This window comes from Schistocerca serialis, chromosome 7 (genome assembly GCF_023864345.2).
Source record: "Schistocerca serialis cubense isolate TAMUIC-IGC-003099 chromosome 7, iqSchSeri2.2, whole genome shotgun sequence".
NCBI classification, from domain to species: domain Eukaryota; kingdom Metazoa; phylum Arthropoda; class Insecta; order Orthoptera; family Acrididae; genus Schistocerca; species Schistocerca serialis.
In genome coordinates, this window is record NC_064644.1 from 359,518,822 (window position 1) to 359,543,472 (window position 24,651).

A 24,651-nucleotide genomic window follows, 5' to 3' on the forward strand; every position below is an offset into this window, starting at 1 on the left:
GCCAATTCTCTAACATCTCCAGATACTGTAGTCCAGGTACAGTAGCACCTTCGAAGAAAAAGGGACCAAAAACTTTATTGGCTGAAATGGCACAGAAAACGTTCACCTTAGGCGAGTCACGTTCATACTGAGTTGTTTCCCGCGGATTCTCAGTGCCCCATTACAGACATTGTGACGGTTTACTTTCCCGTTAGTGTGGAAAGTTGCTTCATCACTAAACACAATCTTTGAAACGAAAGATTCATCTGTTTCCATTTGAGCAAGGATAAAATCACAGAAATCGATTCTTTTAATCTTATCAGCTGCAGACAGTGCTTGAACCAATTTCAGACGATAAGGTTTCATAACTAACCTTTTTCATAGGACTCTCCATACAGTTGATTGTGGGATTTGCAGCTCTCTGCTAGCTCTGCGAGTCGATTTTCCTGGGCTGCGAACAAATGCTTGCTGGATGCGTGCTACATTTTCATCACTCGTTCTCGGCTGTCCAGAACTTTTCCCTTTGCACAAACACCCATTCTCTGTAAACTGTTTATACCAATGTTTAATACACCACCTATCAGAAGGTTTAACACCATACTTCGTTCAAAATGCACGCTGAACAACTGTCGTCGATTCACTTCTGCCGTACTCAATAACACAAAAAGCTTTCTGTTGAGCGGTCGCCATGTTAGCATCAACTGACGCTGACGCCTAGTCAACAGCGCCTCAAGCGAACAAATGTACAACTAAATGAAACTTTATAGCTCCCTTAATTCGCCGACAGATAGTGCTTAGCTCTGCCTTTTGTCATTGCAGAGTTTTAAATTCCTAAAGTTGTGGTATTCTTTTTGAATCACCCTGTATTGTCACCTGCCATGTCCACAGTATGCTCGACCACCGTATCAACAAATGGTTATACTGTGGACAGAACTGGAAGATATTCATAGGTCGTTGTGTGGTCATTGGAAACGTGGTGTTCAGCCACAGCTGATTTCCTTGATTGAACATGATGTATGTGCAGTAAACGTGCACCATTTGTGTGTAATACCAATGTTCTTCAAAACTTTGTGCTGTGAGTTAAAGTTGTTGTTACTATTGTCCATTGTTGATGGAAGTGCAGCAGTGGCTCAAAGCCCAATATTTATGAAGGCTTGGACTTCGATGTATTGGTGGACTGGGAAAATTAAATTGGCATGCATGGATACAAGTGGTAACTATTCACCAGTGGGGGAATTTATGATCTTTAAGTTTTGCATGTGGTCAGCTCAATCATAGTGAATTTTCAGTCAACACATTGTATTCAGATGTTGAATGAGATTTTTAACATAATTTCACTACATTCGATTGCTTCCAGTTAAACAATCTGTTCTGCACAAGTCGAAAGGAACAGAGAATGTTTAGCATAAGTGCGATGAATAAGTGATTATATGACAATGGGCAATGACAGAAAAACTTAAGAATACAATGATGATAAGTGCAACAGAAATAGAAGGAAGGAGGCAAACAGGGTAATACCCCCTCCCCCCGCCCCCACTCTCTCTCTCTCTCTCTCTCTCTCTCTCTCTCTCTCTCTCTCTCTCTCTCTCTCTCTCTCTCTCTCTGTCTCTCTCTGTCTGTGTGTGTGTGTGTGTGTGTGTGTGTGTGTGTGTGTGTGTGTGTGTGTGTGTGCGCTGTGCAATGTAGAGAAATTAATTACTGTAATTGTTTCAGGTACGGTGTCTTAACTGCAGTACAGAATCAAAGAAACATGACCCTTTTCTGGACCTTTCTCTTGACATACCAGACAAATTTCAGCTCAGCAGAAAGTATAAAGACCATGAGGGTGGCATTCCTCCATGTAACATATCAGGCAGGTGGATCATATTTATTCTTTTCGTTTTATTATTGTAAAGAGAGGAAAACTTTATTTGTGCCAAATAAATCCTTCATAATGACAACATGAATACCTAATTATAACACATGAGGTGAACAATCACATAATCAAATGTATTGTCAGGAAGATGACTGTACCCAAAAATGTCCTTAAAGCACTCACGGTAACCATTCATTGGTGCATTAGTGTTACCTCAGTTACATTAGGAAATACCCACAACAAGACATAGGGATTAACCCTTTCGTGGATAAAATTCATTTTTTACAGATTTTTAAAATATTAAGGTGATAACAGTTTCTTTTCAGTCCCATTATTATATTTTCACCACCAAAATATTTTTTAAGTTCTTCATTTTTTCACAACAGGAAGTGGGAGACACATATCCCGTGAACCTTCGCAGGATACCTTTTCTGCTGACTAACTGATTTTGTAATTTTATTTTTTTAGCCATAAACAAGATTTTGCAGAGAATAAAATAACTACAAATTACACGTGCATGTAATCTTTTTATTTGTGTAGAGCCAGTGTAAAAAATATTCATTACATTTCAGTTTTCATGATACATGATCAACACTTACAAAACGTTACATGCCATGAAACTTAGAAAAACATGGTGTGGCACAGAGTGGTACACCACAAGCAGTGCAAACAACTTTTGTTCTCTTCTCTTTAGAGTTTATGCTGCAGAATCTGCATCGCTTCCTAGTGCCACTGTCTTTCGGTACATGTTTGCCTATGTTCACGAGCCGGACATCATCGGGCACACTAGAGACTCCTCTCTTTGCTAGGAAGAAAGTGGGCATTGATTCCCTCTTTTTCCTGGATAAATACCCATTAATCAATTGTCTTGCTAATCTTTACAAATAATGTCTGCTGGGACACATATGTCCAACTAATTTATTTCGATTATAAGATAGTACAGTCGCTGAGAAGTACATTCCACACTGTATTTGTACTAAAAAATGATTATTAAGATGAATTACTTACTTCAGACATCGCTGGAAAGTAAGAAATGATGAAAACTGAAGAATGACACAAATAAGTGGCGTTGCAGCGGCCATATATACACGCCAGTCAACAAAAGTAGTCACCGCTTCTCTATTGCCTTTGCAGTCCAGTCCCGATTTTTTTCTTAGGTTCAGTACAGTCGTCCCTAGATAGCAGCACCATGCAGAGCTGGGTAACATATATCCCGACACTCGAACTGGGTAGCATGCAATCAACTATTGTTCTTCAATAATTATTGGTGTATGTATCTTATTTTTTCTTCTTTGTTTTTAGTAGAAAGGTCACAGCTGATGACTTCTTAATGTGAATTGTTTTTCATCCTAGTCCCATTGTGTTCATTTCAGTTTGTGTAATCACAAATGGTGTATAAAAGTGTTTTGATATGCTATTGATAGAGATTAAGTAGTCTGTGACTGTAACTGCTAGAGGGATTTGTTTTACTTCTGATATTATGCCTTCAGTGACAATATTTTTATTTTCTTATTACTGCCCAACAAATTTCAGAGCTATAACTTTACTTTCAAGAATGTGTATACATAATGGGTACTAACTCTGCAACTGCCTTTCACCTAACAGTAACACAATGACACAGTTGTTAGTTTCACAGGAACACTGTCTCAGGTGGGGTTAATGAGAAAAATATAGTAAAGCGTTGTAACAAATTACTATGTATGACCACATAACATTTGTCATGCATTTATGACAAATTTCCACATTTTCTCTTAAGTTCAAAATGATCCAGCACATTTGGCAGACCACATGACTCAAATGAAACATATCTACCTCATATTACAGTGACGTGGTGGACTGAATTTAATACTATTTCAATTACATAGATTGAGGAAATAAAATTAAAAAAATATTTAGAGCCCTTATTATTTAAGTTCATTTACAAAAATGAATTGAAGTAACCTATTGCAAAGTGACAGTGAGTATGAGAATAGGATAAGAGGGTGTGTTTGAGACGTATCATTCAGCATGTCAGTGAGTTGAAAAATCTGTTGTGTATATATTTGTAGTGCCTGTAGTATATTGAATTTTGTGCCTGAGGGGGTTACCTATAGCAGGTTGTGTTTGCTGTCATCAAGGTAGTTGCCATTTCAGATTTGTGATACATGTTTAAATGTAGGGCTGACCAATGTTCATTATATTGTATGGCAAATGATGTACCTTCCTACCTACATAAAAAGTGATACATGGACATGTAATATAGTAAAATCTGGTTTCTTGTGTTTGTCCTGTTTGTTGGAACTTTGAGGAAGGACAGGCTTTATTTTATTTTTCATGTAACATCTCATTTTAATGTCATATTATGTGAGGTGATCAACAGTTTTTAAGAGGCTCCTCCAGTGAATGGAATAATAAAACACTTTTAGTTTCTGTTGCTAATAAGTGTCTTGTTTAATTTCTGTTTGCATTCTTTGTCATGGTATCAAGCATGATCAGTTGTGGGTGCTAAATATCCATTATTAGTTCATATTTGTTTGATCGATACTATTTCATCACCGTGATCATATTGTGCCATTGGTACGTTCGCTGCACTATTAATCATACTTCCGTATGCTGCTAGTTTGTTGGGAGTGGAATGGAAAAAGCTGTTGTGAATAGTGCCATCTGCTGTAGCTGTTTCCTTTTTGTGTAAAGTGAAGGTGCGTATTGTTTTTTGTGCAAACTATTAAGGTGTAGGAAATTTAATGTCATGTGTACCTCATGGTCGATGGTGAATTTGATGTTGGAATGGAACTGCTTCAGTTTCATTGCCATGGAAAAGTATTATGATGTCATCGACATACCTATAAAAGTAAATTATTTCATTAACAAATACACGATTATAACAAGGCGTTTTTGTAAATGATCAATATAAATGTCAGTTAACAATCCAAAAAGGCGTAATCCCGTGGCCAAAAGAAGTGGCAGTTAGTACAATTTGTTATTAAACTGAAAATTATGACATTGCAACACAAGTGCTTGGATTTTTGTAACTTGTGTTGCTGTAATTGTCTTAAATTTATTTAAATTTTTGTTGGTGATGCCTAATTTTTACTGGGGCATTGGCATTCAAATTTAAAATATCAAATGACACTAGTCTAGCTTCATTTAATATCTACCAGGCTTTGACTAACTGAGTGAATTCTCTGACATTATTATTATTATTATTATTATTATTATGTGCTTTTACGGCCTCATTGGACCACTTCAGTCAATCATTTCCTGGTCCTCTTCTTCAGTAGGCCCGTGTTTCGTTCTTTCTTAACTGCCCAGTATCTTTTCATTTGTTCTGCTGTTTCCTGTCTTTCCTCATCGGGAAATACCCTTTTCATTGTGTGTCGTTTGTCTACTTTTGGTTTAAATCTTATTTTCTTATCTTTCAGTTTCTTGAGATTTTCTGTCTTGTTTTGCAGATCGAAGGTTATATATAGTTCTCCCACATCCTCTTTAATTTCCTTGATCCATCCTACTTGTTGCTTCAGATTCCACAGTTTCTGCGTAATTTTTCTTGCTAATCTGGTTTTTGGTGTCCTTATTATGTGGCCAAAGAAAGAAATCCTCTTTCTATGTATAATATCTGTGATGGGCTCCAGTTCTCTGTACACTGCTTCATTCGGCACTATCCGCCATTGTCCATCCTTTTGGTATTTTTTATTTATGCATGTTCTAGCTATTCTTCTCTCTACTTTTAGTATTTTGTTGACTCTGTTTTTCTTAGTGACTTAAAAAAGTCTCGCTTGTGTATGTTACCTCTGGCTGAACCACCATCGTGTAGTGTTTTAATTTTGTTTGAATTGATAGTCATTCCTTATTGTATGTAGACAATATTAGTTTTTGAGCTTTAATCATTTTATTGGTCCTTTTTTGCCCAGCAGGTTTTTCATCCAAGTTGTGTGTTATAATCTCTCCAAGATATTTAAATTGCTTCACTGTTTTAATTTTTCTGTTGTCTACTGTTCGTGGTCTATTACTAGTGGGCCTGGTACCATCATCTCAGTCTTTTCGAAAGATATTTATAGTCCTACTTTTTGTGCAATATTTTGCAGGCTCATTGTTTGATTTCTAGCGTCTTGTACAGTATTAGCTAGTAATGCCAAGTCATCTGCGATTCCCAAACAATTTAGGTTTATATCATCTTTCGTGGTTCCAATTGTTAGGTTTTAGGATTCTCTTGGTACCATTCTCTCATCAAGTATTCAAGAGCACAGTGGAAGAGCAGTGGTGTTAGATCATGTCCTTGTCTTAACCCTGTTTTAATCATAAATGGCTCAGATAGTTCTCTCTGAATTTTACTTTGGACTTGGTGTTTGTAAGGATTAATTTTATCAATTTTATTAATTTGGGATGAAGTCCAAAATTTTTTAATATGTCCAGCATAGAAGCTCTGTGGATGCAATCATAAGCTTTTTTGAAGTCTACAAAGGTTATGACTAAGTGCTTCTGTCTCATTTTGTAGGCATCCATTATTTATTTTAATGTGATGATCTGTTCTGGGCAGCTTCTCCAGGGTCTAAATGCTCCTTGATATTCTCCTAGCTTCTTTTCAAGTTGATCTTTACAGTGATTGTTGAGAATTCTTGACAATATTTTATGTGTGCAATCCAATAAGAAAATTCCTCTGTAGTTGGGCGGATTTGGTTTTTCTCCTTTTTGTGTAATGAGTGTATGACAGATGTAGTCCATTGTTCTGGTAGCTCATCTCCGACCCAGATTTTAACTATGCATTGATGTAATGATATCTTCATGGGTTCTGCTGTGTATTTCCAGAGTTCTGCAAATGTTTGATCTTCTCCACTTGCTCCACAGTTCTCGAGCTCACTCAAAGCTTCGCCGACTTCCTGAATTGTCAGTGGGGTGTTTTTGTTGGAGTTTCTGTGTTTATTTCAAGAAGCTCAGGAGGATCCTTCGAATTTAGTAATTCGTTAAATGTTTCTGCTAAAATGTCTGTATTTCTTTTATCACTATGGGCCATTGTATTGTTTTTATCTTTTAGCATTAGTGTTGGGGGATCATATCTTTGGTGTTGTTTGCTAAATGTTTTGTAGTAATCTCATGAGTTTGAGTTCTTACAATTTGTTTCTGTCATAGAAAGTATATTTTTTTTATATTGATGTTTAACCCTCCTTAATATTTTTTGAATCATCTTTCTTTGTTTTGTGAGTTCCAAGTAAGATTCTTCTGTCTTTGACTCTGATACCTTAACCAGATATGGGGTCTATCTTCATCTGTTTTATCACATTTGTCATTCCACCACTGATGTTTTTTCCTTGGATTTATTGGAGCTATTTGTTCAGCTGTTTGTTTCAATTCGTGAATTATTTCATCCAGATCATCTGTTATTTTTATATTCCTAGTTTGTTCTTCATGTGCCTTGTTATTTATCAATTTATGAGGGTCATAGGTTCTCTTCTTTTGTGGGTGGGATTTTTTCTCTCTCCATGGGGTGAATTTAATTTTTATTTTTATCAAGTTATGATCTGATCCGGTGTCAGTTCCATTCAGGACTTTCACATTGCAGATTTCCTTGTGCTAGTTCTTATCCATGCAGACATGATCCAACTGCCTTTCTCCTTTTGCCCAGTCTGGGTGTTTCCAGGTTTTAAGTTTATTTGGTCTTCTCATGAAGTATGTTGATTTTGAGATCATGTCACTTGTTTCTACAGAATCCACCAATCTCATGCCATTCTGGTGTGTTCTTCGTTGTTCTGGCCATTTCCCAATTACATCTCTGTATTTCTTTTTGCTTCCTAATTGGGCATTAAAGTCTCCAATTAAAATTTTGGTGTGATTTTTATTGACGTCTGATTTAAAAGCTCGCAAAATCCATCCACATCTTCTCTGCGGTCTTTTCTATTATTTTTGTCATTAGTTGGGGCGTGGGCATTTATTATTGTGTATGTTATATGCAGTAGCCACCAGAAAGATCGCGGGAGGCGCACATCGGCACGGCGCATCACGGACGGTAGTTGCCGCAAATAGAGTCCCGTCCACCAGAGGGCACGCGAGAATTCGGACGCGACCTCTGCCGGCGTAACAACAATAACAACAACAAAACAACAACTCAGGCAGCACGGGCCATGCCCAGTCAGTCAACATCGGGCATGCCTAGGACACAGTCCCAGTCTACGCTAAGTGAAGTGCGACGTAAACGTGAACAGTGTTACTACATTATATTTGCCGCTTTTATAGTTAATGTTGAGAGCCTAGGAGATAGTGCATTGAATTGTATTATGGAATCTATCATTTTGAGGTTGACCACGAATCCTGTTTCTAATTGCAGGCATTGCTTAATTGCTCTTTTCCCTGGTATTCCCTTGTAAATTCTGTATCCTTGTGATTGCATTGGTTCGTGATCAGTGTTTCTCATTTCGTGAAGCCCGTTTATCAGAATCTCCTGTTGATCTATTTCGTCTGTCAAAATATATTACATAATTGGATAGTTAAAAAAATTTCCTCACAAAGTGGTGGCAGGAGAACTTTTAAAAAAAGGTTTGGCTTATACAAGTTTTCAGAGCCAGTGCCCCTTCATCTGGCAAAATGGTTGAAGGGAAAGGAAGAGGAAGTGAAGGAAAAGGACTGGAGAGGTTCAGGAAAAGGGGTAGAGTTCAGAAAGTCACCCCGAACCCCGTCTCAAGGCAGACTTAATGGACGGGATGTTATACGAGTGAATTCTCTGTTGTTTTTGGTGGATCTACTGTGTCCAAAGGTGTAGCTCTTCTTCATTGTAGAACAGTTTTTATGGGAATGTTGAGCTTGTTCAGGAATTTACTACAAGTCTAATATGGACTCCTCCTTTATACAATTTGGGTTGGTCTATCAAAACAAAGGTGCTTTAGTTTCTTGAGCTGTGAAGAGGAAAATTTTGTTCTTCATTGTTTCTTTGTTCTGCCTTAGGGAACACTGTGTGGAAACAGTGGAAAAATGTGTTTTTTGTAAATAGTCAATCACCTCAACATTCCAACAGTTGCATTGCCTTTATCAGATATAGGAACCCCCTCCACACACAAACACACCTATTTTCATTCTATAAGGAAAGAATACAATTATAGATAGAATAAACTAGTGGGATCAGAAGTGTGGTTAATAAGCCTGTGAACATCCCAATGGCACAACATCATTTTCGTAATGAAATTGTATTAATCGACAAATAGTCACAAATAATTAATATTTACCACACACAATTGATAGCCTCCTCAATAATGTGAAAAAGGAAACAAGTAGAAATAAAAACAATGCATTTGTTACCAACTGACACTAAAACAATATTTTAGTATTCTGTTCCTGCCAAGAAACCTGCATAACAATCAAGTAGGTAGAGTACAAACAATGAACAGCAGAACTGTTCTTATCAGCGATTGTTCAGAAAATGAAAAAATAAACAGAAAAAGCTGGAGTGTGCAATCCTTGAAAGAAAAACTGACAATAGCCTCTTTGAGATGGTTTGGCCACGACTAACAAAGGGGTGAAAAGAAAGAGACTATACCCAGATGTGATTGGTAGAAGGACTAGAAAGAGGATCAAGAACGAGATGTCTGGACAAAGTGAAGTATGTAGTAACAACAGGAGTCAATTGAGATATAGCTTCGAGGGAAGAATGATACTTGCAAAGACATGAAGACTGCTTGTAAATCACTCCTGGCCAACTGAAGAGGAAAACTGTTGTTGTTCCATTCATTGGAAAACATAAAATTTCTAATCAATTAAAAAGATATGGTATTAAAATGAGCTATTACACAAAAATTAAAGTAAACCATGTCCTTCCTTGCAGTTTTAACAAACTCGATAAACATAAGGAACCAGGTGTTTGCAATATCATATGCCCAGACTGTCAAAGTTTCTTTCATAGGCACATGATTTGCCATACCTGAAAATACGTCAGCCTTGTCTGTAAACTGGCGTCATAAATATAAAATGGCAACTCGTCTTCATTACAGCAACCAGTATTCCAAACATCAATAAAGGTCTCTCACTCTGCCATATATAGCACCCTCAGGCACAAAAATCTCAACAGACTCTAGAAACACACAGACAGGTTTTCCAATCCACTGACGTTTTGAATAAACAGAGAGACAGACAGTAAGTACAAAACATTATTCTCTAGATTCAGTAGTGACTACCTTAATACAACAGCCTCATGTGAAGTAATAAACACAATTCCCTTATCTCAGCCTCAAATATAAGCACTCCATCCCATTTCACTTACTCTAGTCCCTCTCTCTTTCTCTCTCTCTCTCTCTCTCTGTGTGTGTGTGTGTGTGTGTGTGTGTGTGTGTGTGTGTGTGTGTGTGTGTGTGTGTGTGTGTGTGTGTGTGTACGCACGCGCCTCCGTCAGTCCGTCACCCCTCCTTCCCTATCGCTAGCCTTCATGTTGTACTCACAATGTAGCTTACTTCATTTCATTTGTATGTATAAACTTAAATAATGTGAGGTATAAGGGGCAGTCAAAAAGAAACAAGCCAGAGGTATAATTACAGAAACCAGTGCCTTTGTGTTACAAGTATTGATCCTGGCTGTTGAGACACTTGTCCCACTGTGACACGAAAATAGCATAATCACAGGGAGGGATGTCCGGACCATAGGGAGGGTGGCCGACAAACTCCCATTTGAATTTCTGCGGGAGTGCTACGACTGTGTTGGCTGTATGAGGCTTTGTGGTCGAGGTCTGTGAGTAATGCTGGACATTCACTGTTGTCCCTTGCTGCAGGAAGTGAATCAGAAGGGGGCCATTTGTGGTCCCCTTAAAAAAGCTCTTAGGGGCAATCGATTCACCTCGGACTAAGACGTCCTCTGTACATTTGGAACTGTTGACATCGCAGCCCCAGGAATTTTATGAGCCAGCCGTTCACCGCCTTGCGTCACAGTGGGACAAGTGTCTCAACAGCCAGGGTCAATACTTGTAACATACAGGTACTGGTTTCTATAATTATGCCTCCGGCTCATTTTGTTTTGAACGCCCCTTATACTTAATAGGTTACATTCTTGGCAAGTATGAATTACACTTAGTAATGGTAGCAGTAAATTGTAATGAATATTTTAAGTTACTCTGTGTTGTGTTGTATAAAAATACACTCACTGGCACAATGGTGATTCTACTTCAAGAGAAGATTGAGCAGAACTAGACATTTAAAATGTTGATTCACTTTAATACAATATAGACACAAAGATTTACTCAACTTTGTACAATCAAAATCCACAAGAATGTTCTGAGAAATTCCAACTGTCTCTGAATGTTTAAGTCTCACTTTATACAGACTAATGTACAAGACACTTCTCTTGAAGAATAACTGACATTATGTTCACATTAATGTCTGCCTAAACATTTAGTGCACTGCTGGCCTATCTAAGGTGATGCTGTCATCTTGATTGCTGCCCGTGAAAGGAAAAGGTCCTGAGTTTGTGTCTCAGTCTGGCACACAGTTTTAATCTGCCAGGAAGTTTCGTCTTGATTGTTGACTGCTATCTGCACAGCCACAAGTAGATGAGCCGTTCTGGTGTCACTGTACTCTTCTGTGGTTTTGTTGCGAGGTGCCAATCATACTTCGGCACCATGCTGAATGTGAATGTGAACCAAAAAAATAACTGTCACTCCTCTAAATTTTTTAAATTTTAGTTTGTCCATCTGTGAAAAGGGAATAATAATAATTGTGTAACATAAGTTTAATATTTATTGCTTGCTTCATATAGTACTTTCATAAACATGCTAAATCTTTAAAGATGGAAGTGCAAATGTGGAAGTGCTTCAGCAGTGCAGAAGACAGATGTTAGGAGGTCAAATACAGACAATTTGTTACGGGACTGTGTTATATTTCTTTTTTTAATCCTGCCTGAGACATCTTCCTTGTAAAACAAACAACTGTGTCCTCCTGTTGCTGTTGAGTGAAAAACAGCATCAGATTTAACCTGTATTATGTGTGTACAATCCTTGAAACTGGAGTCGTAGCCCCGAAATGCTTCAACAGTAACGAGAAAAAAAAGATTGGTACTAAATTTAGAGTATTATTAATAAAATATATCCCTAACTTAGTGTAGTGATAGTTTATCTTTAGTATAGTGTACAGAGTTCTATTTCTAACTACTGCTTCATGGTTAATGTGTGTGCCTTGAACCTACTTATTTGATCTGAAGAACATAGTGATATAAACAAATGAATCGAACTAATTCTAGATACAGTGCTACTTCATCCATGAAATGGTGACTCAGTTGATTTCACTTTCTACTATGTGTTTTTATGCTCCCGTTGTTCTCCTTCTCATAGTGCATGACTACTGTTGAATCATCCTCTTTCACTTTCTTGTTCCATGTTCGTAGAGTTGATTAATAAGGTATTGCTAATTCCTCACATTCCCTCGTGTTATCTTTTACCTTTTTGTAACTGTGACCACACTCCCACATGACTATGCAAACATATTGTTTACATCTGTTCTATTACGTTTTACTGTAACGATCTAGTTAACGATTTGTGAGGAGGGACAGGAAACTGCCATGATGTGCTGTGAATGACTATTTGTGGTATAATGTAAGATTAGAATTAAGAAAAACTCCACACTTTTCAGTTATTTTTGGGTTGCGATTCTGAGCAGATAATTTCATAGTTTGTTTCATTACATTATACTCTGATGACTGTTCAATGGGAATGGGTACTAGATGTGAGTACACAGACAGTATGTATTGTTTTTTCAATGCCATACCCCAATGTCATGCAGAGCAATTAGAGTTCCTGCCATTAACCACAAGATGCGATGGTGTCACATTTCCTTCTGCATCACTGTTCCATATGGGTGTATGCTCAGTCTCCAATCTTGACATTGACAGGATGTTAAACTCTAATATTCTTCACTTCATCACAAACTTTATTTTATTGAAGAGAGGAAGCAATAATGTAACGTTATATTTGTTCTGAATAAAATAGAAAGAAACATTCCACATGGGAAAACAAATATTCAAAAAACAAAGATGCTGTGACTTAGCAAACAAGAAAGCGCTGGCCTTTACATATGTCTGCCTGTGTCTGTATGTGTGCGGATGGATATATATGTGTGTGTGTGTGCGCGCGAGTGTATACCTGTCCCTTTATCCCCCTAAGGTAAATCTTTCCACTCCCGGGATTGGAATGACTCATTACCCTCTCCCTTAAAACCCACATCCTTTCGTCTTTCCCTCTACTTCCCTCTTTCCTGATGAAGCAACTGTGGGTTGCGAAAGCTTGAAATTTGTGTATGTGTTTGTGTGTTTTTTTATTGTGTCTATCTACCAGTGTCTCGTTTGGTAAGTCACAGCATCTTTGTTTTTTGGGTATATTCATTCTCTATTATAACTAGTGGCAGCTATATTGTGACTGGAATCTATTAAGACTGGGAACGACTCTTGACTCTGCTGGGACTGGCCAGCAACCCGAAGGTGTCAAAATTGAGTTGCTGAGAGTAAACGGAAAGACAACAGCTGTGAAGGACAAACAACATTGATGACATGGTGGAAGAAAGAGTTCAAAGAACAGCAATGAGATCAGTACTCAACCACAATGAAATCACGACTGGTTGACTGAGTGTCTGCGTTGCTGGCTTGAAAGGGCACTCGGGAGTGCTGATAGGCTGCTAGGATGGGCATTTCTCTACATTTTTTGCCATAGCAGTGGCAGCAGCACTCGCTGGACGGACATAGCAGTGCCATCTAGTGGCTGTTGTTGTCGTCAATGTCCATCCTTTTGGCGGGCTTTCAAACTTAATGGGCTGGGGTAACCCCCCCCCCCCCCCTCTCCCCCCCCCCCCCCCCCCAGAAGGAGGAGGAGGGTCAGCAAAGTTGAGGTGGTGAACGCAGTCCCAGGAGCAGCAGGGGTCTGGGCCAAGGGTTGAGAGACTGGAGAGGCGTAGACTGGTTCCGGACGCAAGCAGAACAGCTGCACTCCATGGCCTCCACGTCTGTGTTCAGTCCTGGCCATTAGGCATGTAGCCTTGCATAAGGGGTTTCATCTGCGACATACCCCAATGTCCACGATGAAGGAATTATAAACATAAGGGCACAGGGTAGATGGTGAGTATCAACATCCGCGTCAAGCAGGTGAATATAGGAGAAAACTGACAAATGGTCAGGGAGAGGCTAGCTCAGGCCGGGTGTTGTGGATCGGTGGTCTTCAAAAAATATGTGTGCCACCTATGGAGCTCATAGCGCATGACATGCTGTAAGATGGGGTCACAACATGTACAGCAGCATTAGAGTAATGGGAAACCTGTCAGAGACATGCTGCTGTTCCATGTCGATGTGGAAACAGATGTCCTGTTGGTCCAATCCCAGGTTGGGTCCTGAGGGCAGATGAGAGAGGGCATCCACATTTTTGTGTGGTTCTGTGGGCTTGTATCTAATGGTATAATTGCAGGAGTTGAAAAGTCCACAATGCTGAAACTGTTGTGCCGTCCCCTCTGGAGTATAGCCCAAAGGGTGCTACCAGTGCTTAGTGATAAGTAATGAGGGTTAACTTGGTTCCAAATAGGTAAACATGGTACTTCTTAATGGCAAAGGTAATGACCAATGCTTATTTTTATGTATGCGAGTAGTTCTTTTGAGTGGGTGCCAGTGTCTTTGCTCAGTAACATCAATATTCCTATGCACCAGTGCCACGGGAAGAAGTATCAGTGGGAAAAACCAGGGGATGTAATGGAGAAAAGGGCATAGAGTGGGGCACTGAGTGCAGTGCGCCTTTCAGCTGTGAGAAAATGTGCTCATAGGCAACTGACCACCTGTACTTAAATGCCCTTCTTCTGCAGCTGGTTGAGATGACACATACGTGAGGCACTTGTGAGAGGAACATGGAATAATAATTAACCATCCCCAAAATCAGGCTGCAGTTCCTCTAAGTTTTGGGAGCAGTGTCAAGACTGAATAGCAGAAAATTTGTAGTCAGAGGGCTGGATCCTGTCTTTGTTAGCAAGTGCCCAAAGTACTCAACTTGCTCCTGAAAAACCTGCCATTTGTGAAAGCGGCACTTGAGCCCCACATTACTCGTCTTAGTAAAGAGGGTACAAAATTTGCACAGGTAGTCCTCCTGTACAAGTGGGGATGGACATGGTTAACTGTTCCAAGTACCTCTGGGAGACTGCAGGAGCAGAAGAGATCCCAAAAGCCAAGCACTTGTATTAATATAAGCCAAAGGGGATGTTAATGGCCATAATGTGTTGCCGATTCCTTATGCAGCGATGCCTGTATATACCTGTTGGCAAGGTCTATCTCAGAAAAATATTCACTTCCAACTAGATTCGTGAGGAGCCTCTTGACGTGGAATGGAGTAGCTTTCCACCTGTGCCTGGGCTTTGATCGTCTTACCTGTGGTATGGCCCAAACTCTGGTTTTAACGGTTTCAATCACTCCAGCCTTGTGGAGGCAATTGAGTTAGTGCTTCATGGCTGTCCGCAAGGAGAGAGGAAGAGGATGTGCCTGGCAGAAACATGCTATCTCGTCTGGACATCAGGAGGTACAAGCCTGGAAATCTGTCTGTAGTGCATCCCAGGCCAGGTGCGAATAGATGCACAAAGGTGGCACAGAGGTCATTGAGTTCCTGGAAGGGAGCCGTGTCTGAGATGAGGTCTCGTAAGTTTTGCAGAATCCAAACAGGTAGAAGGCATCCGGACTGAAAACATTACCAGCCAAGTGACTATTGACAGTAGAGTGACCTTTTTGTATGCAGCAGTGATTGTGAATCGACTATGGAGGCGACATAAACTATCACCATATGTCACCAATGTACGGTAGGGTGGCGTCAAGCCAGGGAACCCCAGAAAAGCATACGGAGGTTTATCAAGGAAACATTAGCTCTTGTGTTCACCTGGAAACAGTCATCCACAGTCGTGAGGTAGATAAACAACTTAGTAGCGGAAGAATTGCCCTGGGGAACAACTGCCTGAAGGTGGTTTACTGTTCTTTGATGCATATAGGGAACAGGATCAGACTGTCCCAATTGTTTTAGACAGACTGACCAGAAATGTCCATCTTCCCCACAACATGTGGGGTGCATCTAACAATCTGTACAGTTTGCACACGGATTGATGTGAAGCTGTCGGACATGATGGGAGGCCCTACTGCTTATGCTGACGGGGTGTGAGTGGCTGTTCAGAGGCTATTGTCAGGTCTGGAATTTATGAATTGTGATGCTGCCATCGGGAAAAGGACTTAAGGGTGTTCTGCCCCTGAGGCGACAGCTAGACTGTTCCTATGTTGGTTCATGTCATGACTTGTTAATTTACTGCCTGTATTATCTCATAAGAGTATGCGGTTTTCAAAAAATCGTCCAAGGAATGGTTTTCCAGTTTCAAGGCTTCTGTGGATACTTCCAGATCAGGAGCCACTTGGACCACTGCATCATGAATCAAAGAAGTAACTATGAAGTTTTGCAAGCCAGGTTTACACAAGTGAAATCAAAATTCGAGGCACGGAGTGACCACATGAAATTGTTGTAAACAATAATTTGAAAGCAAGGAACATATATCCTCAAAAATTGGTGCAGCAGGATTAGAGAGTTGAACCAACTTCTTTACTGAGAAAAACTTCTCTGGGGAAGCCCAAGAAGGGTAGAGCAAGCAACCATTGGAGAGCACCATCTGCACTCTGGAAAATAGCAAACTGCTGTTTCTGTTGTTGCAAATACACGTCCTAATACTCGTAGGTCTCGTTAATACATGGAAAAACAGGTGGGTGGCTCTGCCTGAGGAGCAACCACCATTTTATGGAACCTGCAGTTGATCCTTCAAAAGCTGAGTTTCCTGATGGAGAAGGAGAAATGCATTTTGCTCTTGCTGCAGCTGCTGATGCTGTTCTTGTTGCAGTTGCTGCTGCAGTAGCAGCTGTGCTGCTCCACAAGTTTGGTACTCAAGGGACACTGCTGTCCTTTTATCTTGTTGCCAGCTGTAGTGACCAGAATCTGTCAAGACCAGGAACGACTTGGGAATCTGCAGGGACTGGTTGACTGGCTGAGGGCATCACCAGCAATTTGCTAAAAGTAAACTGAAAGACAACAACAGAGAAGGACAAATAACCATGCGACACAGTGGAATCCAGCGAGTAAACCAAGATTGAAACTTAAGACATAGTGAATCCAGAACCAGACACAGCGATTTGTAGCAAGATCAGTACTAGAGTACTGTGAAATCACAACTGACTAACTGAGCGCTGTGCTGCTGGCTTTAAAGGGCAGTGCTGATAGTCTGGTAGGACAGCTCTAGACAGCACTGGAGTGGCTACAGCTGTGCTCGCAAATTATAGCAGCACTGTGTAGTGGCTGTTATCAAGGTCCATGCCTTTCAACGCACTGGGATACGAGAAACTACAGTATTCATTTCAACATTCTGCACATTGTTACAAATCCACAATAAGATTTTCCGGTGGAGGTAGCTTGTATCTGTTTACAGAATGGGTTATTTTATCTGTAATTGTGAAGACAAATTATGAAGGATGATAAATACACTGAAACATTGTGATTGCTGTATGCCTTAGAAAAAGTGCAGAAAATCAATTTTATTATTGTGATTTTTATTGTGATTGATCTCTTTCGGAAGACAAACTGAGGCGTAGCGCCTTCGCATCGCTTCTGTCACTTGTTAGGACGATATCGTTATAGGCATGAGTCATCGACAGATGTCACCAGCTGACATGGACCTGAGTTACAGAGCTGCACGTAGTTGTACTGGTAGGCGGCAGAGGTCAGCAGTTGACGGACAGTGCTAGCAGTCGCAGTCAAAACAATGTTGTAAAGTTATGTTCGATTAATATTTAATGTATTTGCATAATTATAATTGTTTTATATGTGTAGTAATTAGCAGTGTGAGTGTTGTACGAGTGAAGAAGAACAGAAGTAAATGAAAATTGTTTTGTTTATTCATGAAGTACCAGTTAAACTATACAGGGGATTTACGATAATTAAATGTGCAGTCAGTTTATGGTACTAATAAATTGTGAGTAGAACACAAATGAATTGATGATTTCAGGAGGAGTAATTTTGTAATTGATACTTTTCTAAATTTATTTATTTAGCAATTGCCATAGAAAGAAATGATTGGTCATTGAAGTAAAGCACGGGTTAGCGTGGGATAATACTGCAACTCGTGCCAATCTATGCTGGGAACAAAGCCTTTGGTGTAATCTAGGGGGGGTCGGGGCTGAGGGTTCGAACTAGTAACATCTCATTGAAAGCAGCTTCGACGAAAGTACTGTAAAATCATGGAAAAATGCTAATTACTAGTTCATGAAGTAGTACAAAGTGTATTTAAGTGAACGGTATAGTGGAAGTCGTGTGGAATTTCGGACGGAATATCAAAATTATTGCTTTTGACTGTTAGTTAAAACCACGTGGCGTGTTGTGCAATCTAAGACTGGAACAGGTATTACGTGTAGAGCAGAGTGCACAACATTTGAGCGAGCATTTTCATAACTAAACGATCCGGTGAACTCTATTAACTTCAGTAACGGGTGTAAATACCATAAACTGGCTACGTGTGAGATTGTGGTGTGCGTGTGAACTTTACATTGTGTTGCCACTTAGTACGGGTTTGGCAGTGTTAACTGTGATCTTTATCGTAAAAATACACCTGAAAATTTACATTGCCAAGTTAAAAATTTTATTTCGGTAGCTAGCCACATCCCATTTACCGGACAATTCCATGTATGTTGTGACCTGCAATAGACAGTAGTGCTCTAGTATTTTCTACTACAGCTTTTAGCTAGACAAATGAACATAGCTGGACACTGGCAGGGCGGTAGAAAGGAGCGTGCCGCGCCGCAAAACCTTTGTGTGACACTTTGTACTCACTGAGTGTAAGTTCTGGAATGTCATTATTAAAACAGGTCCCTAGGTCCCTCCTCACTAAGATCCAGCCACAATAATTCCACACTGCAGAGTAATAATCTTCAACATCCCCATAATGAAATGTGTGCTGCATTACACTTGTTGCTAAAATATCACATAAATGGTAAACCCACACATTAAATAAATGAAAAGAGATGTAAGCAATCATTTGCAAGACTTGCTAAGGTCTCTACATGCTTTATTAAGTGGATGAAAAGTTAACAATCATCTTAACGAAAATTTTTATTGGACTTGTCCATTTTGTTTTCTGTTTTTACAATTCTAATATTGAAGAGGTTGTTTTTATTTCAGATTGTTTAACAAGTTTTATAGAAGTTGAAGAACTGGCTGAAACTGAGCTGTATTACTGTAGCACTTGCAAGAGCAAACAACGGTCAACAAAACGCTTCTGGATTCATCGGCTACCAAATGTAAGTGTAGGAGCAATTTCTTCATTTGTCTTTGCTGTTTGTTTATCTTACTGAAAAAATAAATTTACATTAAAATGAATAACAGTTTGATTTTACAGAAAATGCATATATGTTTTCCAGGTGTTGTGTCTTCATTTGAAGAGATTCAGATGGCATAACTTTTTCAGAACGAAAATAGATACAAATATATCATTTCCTGTTACTGCGTTAGACATGTCACAGTATGTGCTGAGCAATCTGCACGATACCCGTAGATCGGGAAGTGGTAGCAACTTATATGATTTGGCTGCTGTTATTGTTCATCATGGATCTGGGTGAGTATTACAATGAAACATCCTCAGTAGTAATTTTTTTGGGTTATCTTTCATGACATAAGACTTCTATATTGGATTTCTTTGAGAATTATGAACGTTTCAAACAGGAAATAGGAAACAGATTTGACAATTTTCTACATCGGCTAATGACAAATATTCATGTTTAGGATCTTAAAGGTTGATAAAAAACAAAGAAGTAAGGGAAACATTAGAACAATGATTTTGCAGAAGATGGAAGTATGAATCTTCAAATGTCTTCGTAGATGGGAACATGACACACACAACAAGAGTTTTAAAGTTACAAAAGTAATTCCTTACTTCAGCTTATACCTGACTGTTGAACGAACTCTCCTATTTTCTTCTGTCGTCTGCCCTCACATCTTCCTTCCTCTCTCTTTCTGTCACATGTTGACAAAGTACGATCCATTTCTAACAGTACTATATAGTGATCAATTATTTACTGTTCTTTAATGTTTCATATAAATCTCTACTTTGTTTCTGTTACGTGCTATGTAATGTTCCATTCTTACTTGGTTGTAGATTTGGTGTACAGATTTTCTGTGTGAATTATTTGTTATTGTAGTGAGTTGTTTGGAACTTCATGTTGAAGATCTTTTTAACACTTTGAAAACTGACCACTTAGAAGCATGGCAGACGTATAAAACGGCCATTGAAGCCTTTATTTAAAGTTTCACTGGTACATGTGTAAGTGGTATATCTTCAAGAGTAATACATACTGATAAAAGACTGGGAGTATAGATTTAGTTTTTATATTTACTTTAGTTATTTAATAGATCGTGTATTTTAAATCATGGCATTGTATAATTATTCTTCAAGAAAATGGGTGAGGTGAGTTATTGAGCAATTTCTTTCTCTTGAGCATCCTAAATTTCTTGGTCATTCGATAAATTGCATGACAAAAGTGACGTTGCAGCAGAATTACAGCAGACTGGGAAACCGAAACTGAATAAGTAAATGCGTGAAATTATGTTAGCGTTATCACGTACTGGCTCAGCCATTGGTGACAACAGCTGTTACGTTTGCTAATGTTCCTTTGGCAATAATTATATAAATTGACAACAGAAGGCAGCACCAGTCACAGGCAGGTAGGAAAACATCCATACATCGTTTTCATACGAAGTAAACCCAGTTTTCAAGTGATAGATTGCTTGTGCATCAAGAAAATAGTGGCTCGATCCATATTTAACGCTGTTATCAAGTGGTACTACAAAAGCTAAGAAATATAGTAAATATAAACATGAACACGCCATGTTGCAAGATCCCCTCACTTCTAAACTGATACTGTTATTACTCAGCTTAGCCACGAGTCCGTAGAGGGTGGTATATGTGACGTACAGTACAACTGGTCAGTATTCCCATCTGGAATTTGCGAGTGTAAGTCGGACCTTCCTTGGCGGGTCTTGTCGTCAGATTTCCTCCTGCCTGTGCGTGGTGCAGCTCTCATAAATGTCGTCCTGTGCAGATTCGTCATTGGCGCATTGGATTTCTCTGTTGGTGGAAGCTTATTATCTGAAATTACTGTCGATCAACTTTGGGGTATCTATTTACTCAAAATTAACATTCTGAATCTTTAGTAGTATGTAGTATGCAGAAGGTTTTGGGCCATTATTATATTGCGTATGCCCATTGCAAACAGTGTATAACAGTAATGATATGGAAAGTGTAATATTATAGTAAAGTATGTAGTCAGTGTTGCGGTGTGCTGTTGGAATTTGTAGCAGTAGTACTGTTGTTGAGGAACAAACATGCCAGTAAGATAGTATTATGAAACATTCAACCATTTGTTACTTCCATGTAAATATAGTATTGAAAAATGCTGGTGGAAGTAAATAATTTAAGGAGTAAAAGTTGTCAAAATTCATATAGACAAAACTGAAAACTTCGCAAATTTTCATCCTAAACCTTATTTGGCCTACCGAGTATCATCTTGTGTGTGTGTGTGTGTGTGTGTGTGTGTGGGTGTGTGTGTGTGCGTGCGCGCGCGTCCCTAGGGGTGCTCAATGATGGGGTTATCAACAAATGCGCACACACACACACACACACACACACACACACACACACACACACACACACAATTAGTAGAAAAACATGTAGTTTAAATGGAGAAAATGTGAGGAAAGAGATGAAAAGCAATTTGAGATAAAATATCTCCCATGATCACCCACAGTCACGCTTTCTCACATCATGGAAGATGGTGTTCAGATGTTTTAAAACTGTTAACTAAATCTAAGTAAGACGAGAGGAAAGCTAAGGCTGATTTGCAGGGGTATCTGGTTGGCTGATCAGTTACAAAAATGGCATGGATGAGCAAGCTACCCAGATACCACATTAAAAACATTGCCCTAAACTTTTAGGAAGCAGTGAGGACAATTTCCAAAGCCTTGAAAGCCATACCACATTCAATTGTCATTTAAAATACAAGGCAAATTTTTCGGCAGTTCAGCTGCTGCCACTCAGTCTGAAAATAAAACAGTGTAGTAAAATGTGGTGCACCGTAATCTGTACACCACAAGCACAAGACATTGGAGGGTCTTCTTGCCAGAGCATAAAGCCAAGCGTTATATGGCTGTGGCCTATGCAAAGACGAGTAAGGAGGATCTCACCTCCTCCTGGATGGAAGCTGCCATAAAATGGGAGTCATAAGAGATCAGTCTGTTACTCTGTTATAAAGTATACAGGAGTTTGTGAGCATACATAAGAAAATCGGGAAACTCAGTTTCACTCAGCTCTCAAGATCGATGCTTAATCACTTTAAACGACAACTTCCGGTGACACAAATCCGAATTATATTTTAGTCCATCACAAAGGTTGACTTTTGAGTCCTAGTTACTTCCTTATCTATTTAGACATAAACTATCCCAAGAAAGTCTACTAACAAAGTTTCAAGAACTGGCTTTAAATGACAACTCTAGGAATATACTACAATCCCTTACATATCACTCACAAAGGGATCGTGAGGATAAGATTTGAATAATTGTAGCATGCATAGAGGCATTCAGTCATTTATTCTTCCAGTGCTCCAGACGTGAATGGAACGGGTAGAAACTCTTAATCACTGGTACAACGGGACGTACTGTCTACTATACGCTTTATGGTGGTTTGCAGAGTATAGATGTAGGTATGGGTCTGTTCAGGTGACACACTCTGCTATGGTTGCTGTATATGTTGTATGTTTGGTTTGTCCTTAGAGAACACAATACTAACACGAGGTGTTTTGCATTATGGCCATATATTTAATTTGTCACAAAAAACTAGTGGACGCTCCATAGAATAACAATCATAAATTAGGTATGAATTATTTATTCTGATATGAAAAAACTGATGAGATAACATACTTATTTGAAAGGACTTAGTTAAATCGTACCTCAAAGTAGCTCCCCATAAATAACAAGCCAATTTTTTTATACAGTTTGATCCCCACTAATGAGGCTATTATCTACAACTTAAGAGAAACACTTAGCCAAATGGCAGTCCCAGTCTCTCCTGGTGTTAGAAATATGCACAATTTTGTTCAAGTTATTGTACGCATATTTGTTGAGACCTATATAACGTAAAAAAAGAAGAGTTTATACACTAACTAGGTAAAATCTTTGCTTGTGTACTGCAGTAGTTTGACAGTATCTTAAATAGGCTGTGGTTATATTGCCTGTTGGCCTCTGTCTTGGATTCTTCGTTTTCTGAAGTGCCGGGAATTTTTCGTCGGCGTATAAAACCATAAACATTCAAATGACTGATAAGTTTTACAGTGCCGAGGAAAAGTATACAGTAACTTACGAACACTGAAATAGTTTATTTTCACCCGGGAGAAAGTGTATTTTTAACCGGGAAATCCGGGAAAAATCTGGGAATTTTTTTTCTTTGTCCATGTATACACCCTGTATATGGAGTGCAGCCATGTATGGAAGTGAAACATGGACGATAACTAGTTTGGACAAGAAGAGAATAGAAGATCTCGAAATGTGGTGCTACAGAAGAATGCTGAAGATTAGTTGGGTAGATCACATAACTAATGAGGAGGTATTGAATAGAATTGGGGAGAAGAGGAGTTTGTGGCACAACTTGACTAGAAGAAGTGATCGGTTGGTAGGAGATGTTCTGAGGCATCAAGGGATCACCAATTTGGTACTGGAGGGCAGCGTGTAGGGTAAAAATGGTAGAGAGAGACCAAGAGATGAATACACTAAGCAGATTCAGAAGGATGTAGGCTGCAGTACGTACTGGGAGATGAAGAAGCTTGCACAGGATAGAGTAGGGTGGAGAGCTGCATCAGACCAGTCTCAGGACTGAAGACAACAACAACAACAACAACAATGGCACTTAGGACATGTTTTTTGAGATACGTGGATGATATTTTCATCGTTTGGCCACATGGAATGGAATCTCTTCATCGATTTTTAGATCATTTTAACTGCCTTCGTCCACGAATCAAATTTACAATGGAAATGGAAAAAGATGGCAAATTACCTTTTTTGGATGTCTTAGTACATAAGAAAGAAAATCGGACTTTGGGACACAGTGTATACCGAAAACCTATGCATACGGACCGCTACCTCCATGCCACAAGTTGTCATCCACAATATCAACGCTTGAGAGTTTTACGCACACTGGTCAAGAGGGCTTATGCTGTTTCGGATTCCGATAACTTTAAACAGGAGTTGATCACCTTAAGGTTGTTTTCAGGCAGAATGGGTATTCTGATCGCCAAATTACTCGTGCTTTTCAATTTGGAGCTGCATCAAACCAGTCTTAGGACTGAAGACCAGAACAACATAACATTTCAATGTTTCATGTGGCAAAACGTTTGACGGACTTTGATGATTGTTTCGCAGAAAGGAAAGCACGCCATGTAAAGTTGTAGCAAGATTAGAGAGAAAAAAATGCTAGGAGCTAAGGTTGAAGAAATGTGTACTTTCTTGCTTGTCTCTTGTCATTATTGGTTTTTTGTATCCTATATTTATTTTATGTCACACAAAACAGCAAGTCTATTAGCTAATAGACAATTAAGACTGCAAATTTTCTGAAGAGTTCTTGTTCTCCCGATTACAAATAATCCCATTGGCTATTAATTGCGTTAAAAGGGGGGGGGGGGCAGGCTGTCAAACAGGCCGACTAGGAGCAGGAGAGGCGCCACAGGATATTTCAATTTCCACTGTCCTGTGTAGGTTTGATGGCATCCATTACAAAATGTACACGTTTCAGTTCCACAGA

General features: G+C 39.2%; 1 protein-coding gene across 1 annotated transcript in view; it reads left to right on the plus strand.

The window, feature by feature from the left end:
- LOC126412193 (ubiquitin carboxyl-terminal hydrolase 3-like) overlaps positions 1 to 24,651 on the plus strand; it is a 78,029-nt gene that overhangs the window by 37,176 nt on the left and 16,202 nt on the right. Inside the window, exons 7-9 of the mRNA XM_050081675.1 lie at positions 1,693 to 1,831; positions 18,990 to 19,108; positions 19,229 to 19,422. Of these exons, the coding sequence (XP_049937632.1) occupies positions 1,693 to 1,831; positions 18,990 to 19,108; positions 19,229 to 19,422 (452 nt within the window). The remainder of the gene's footprint in view (positions 1 to 1,692; positions 1,832 to 18,989; positions 19,109 to 19,228; positions 19,423 to 24,651) is intronic.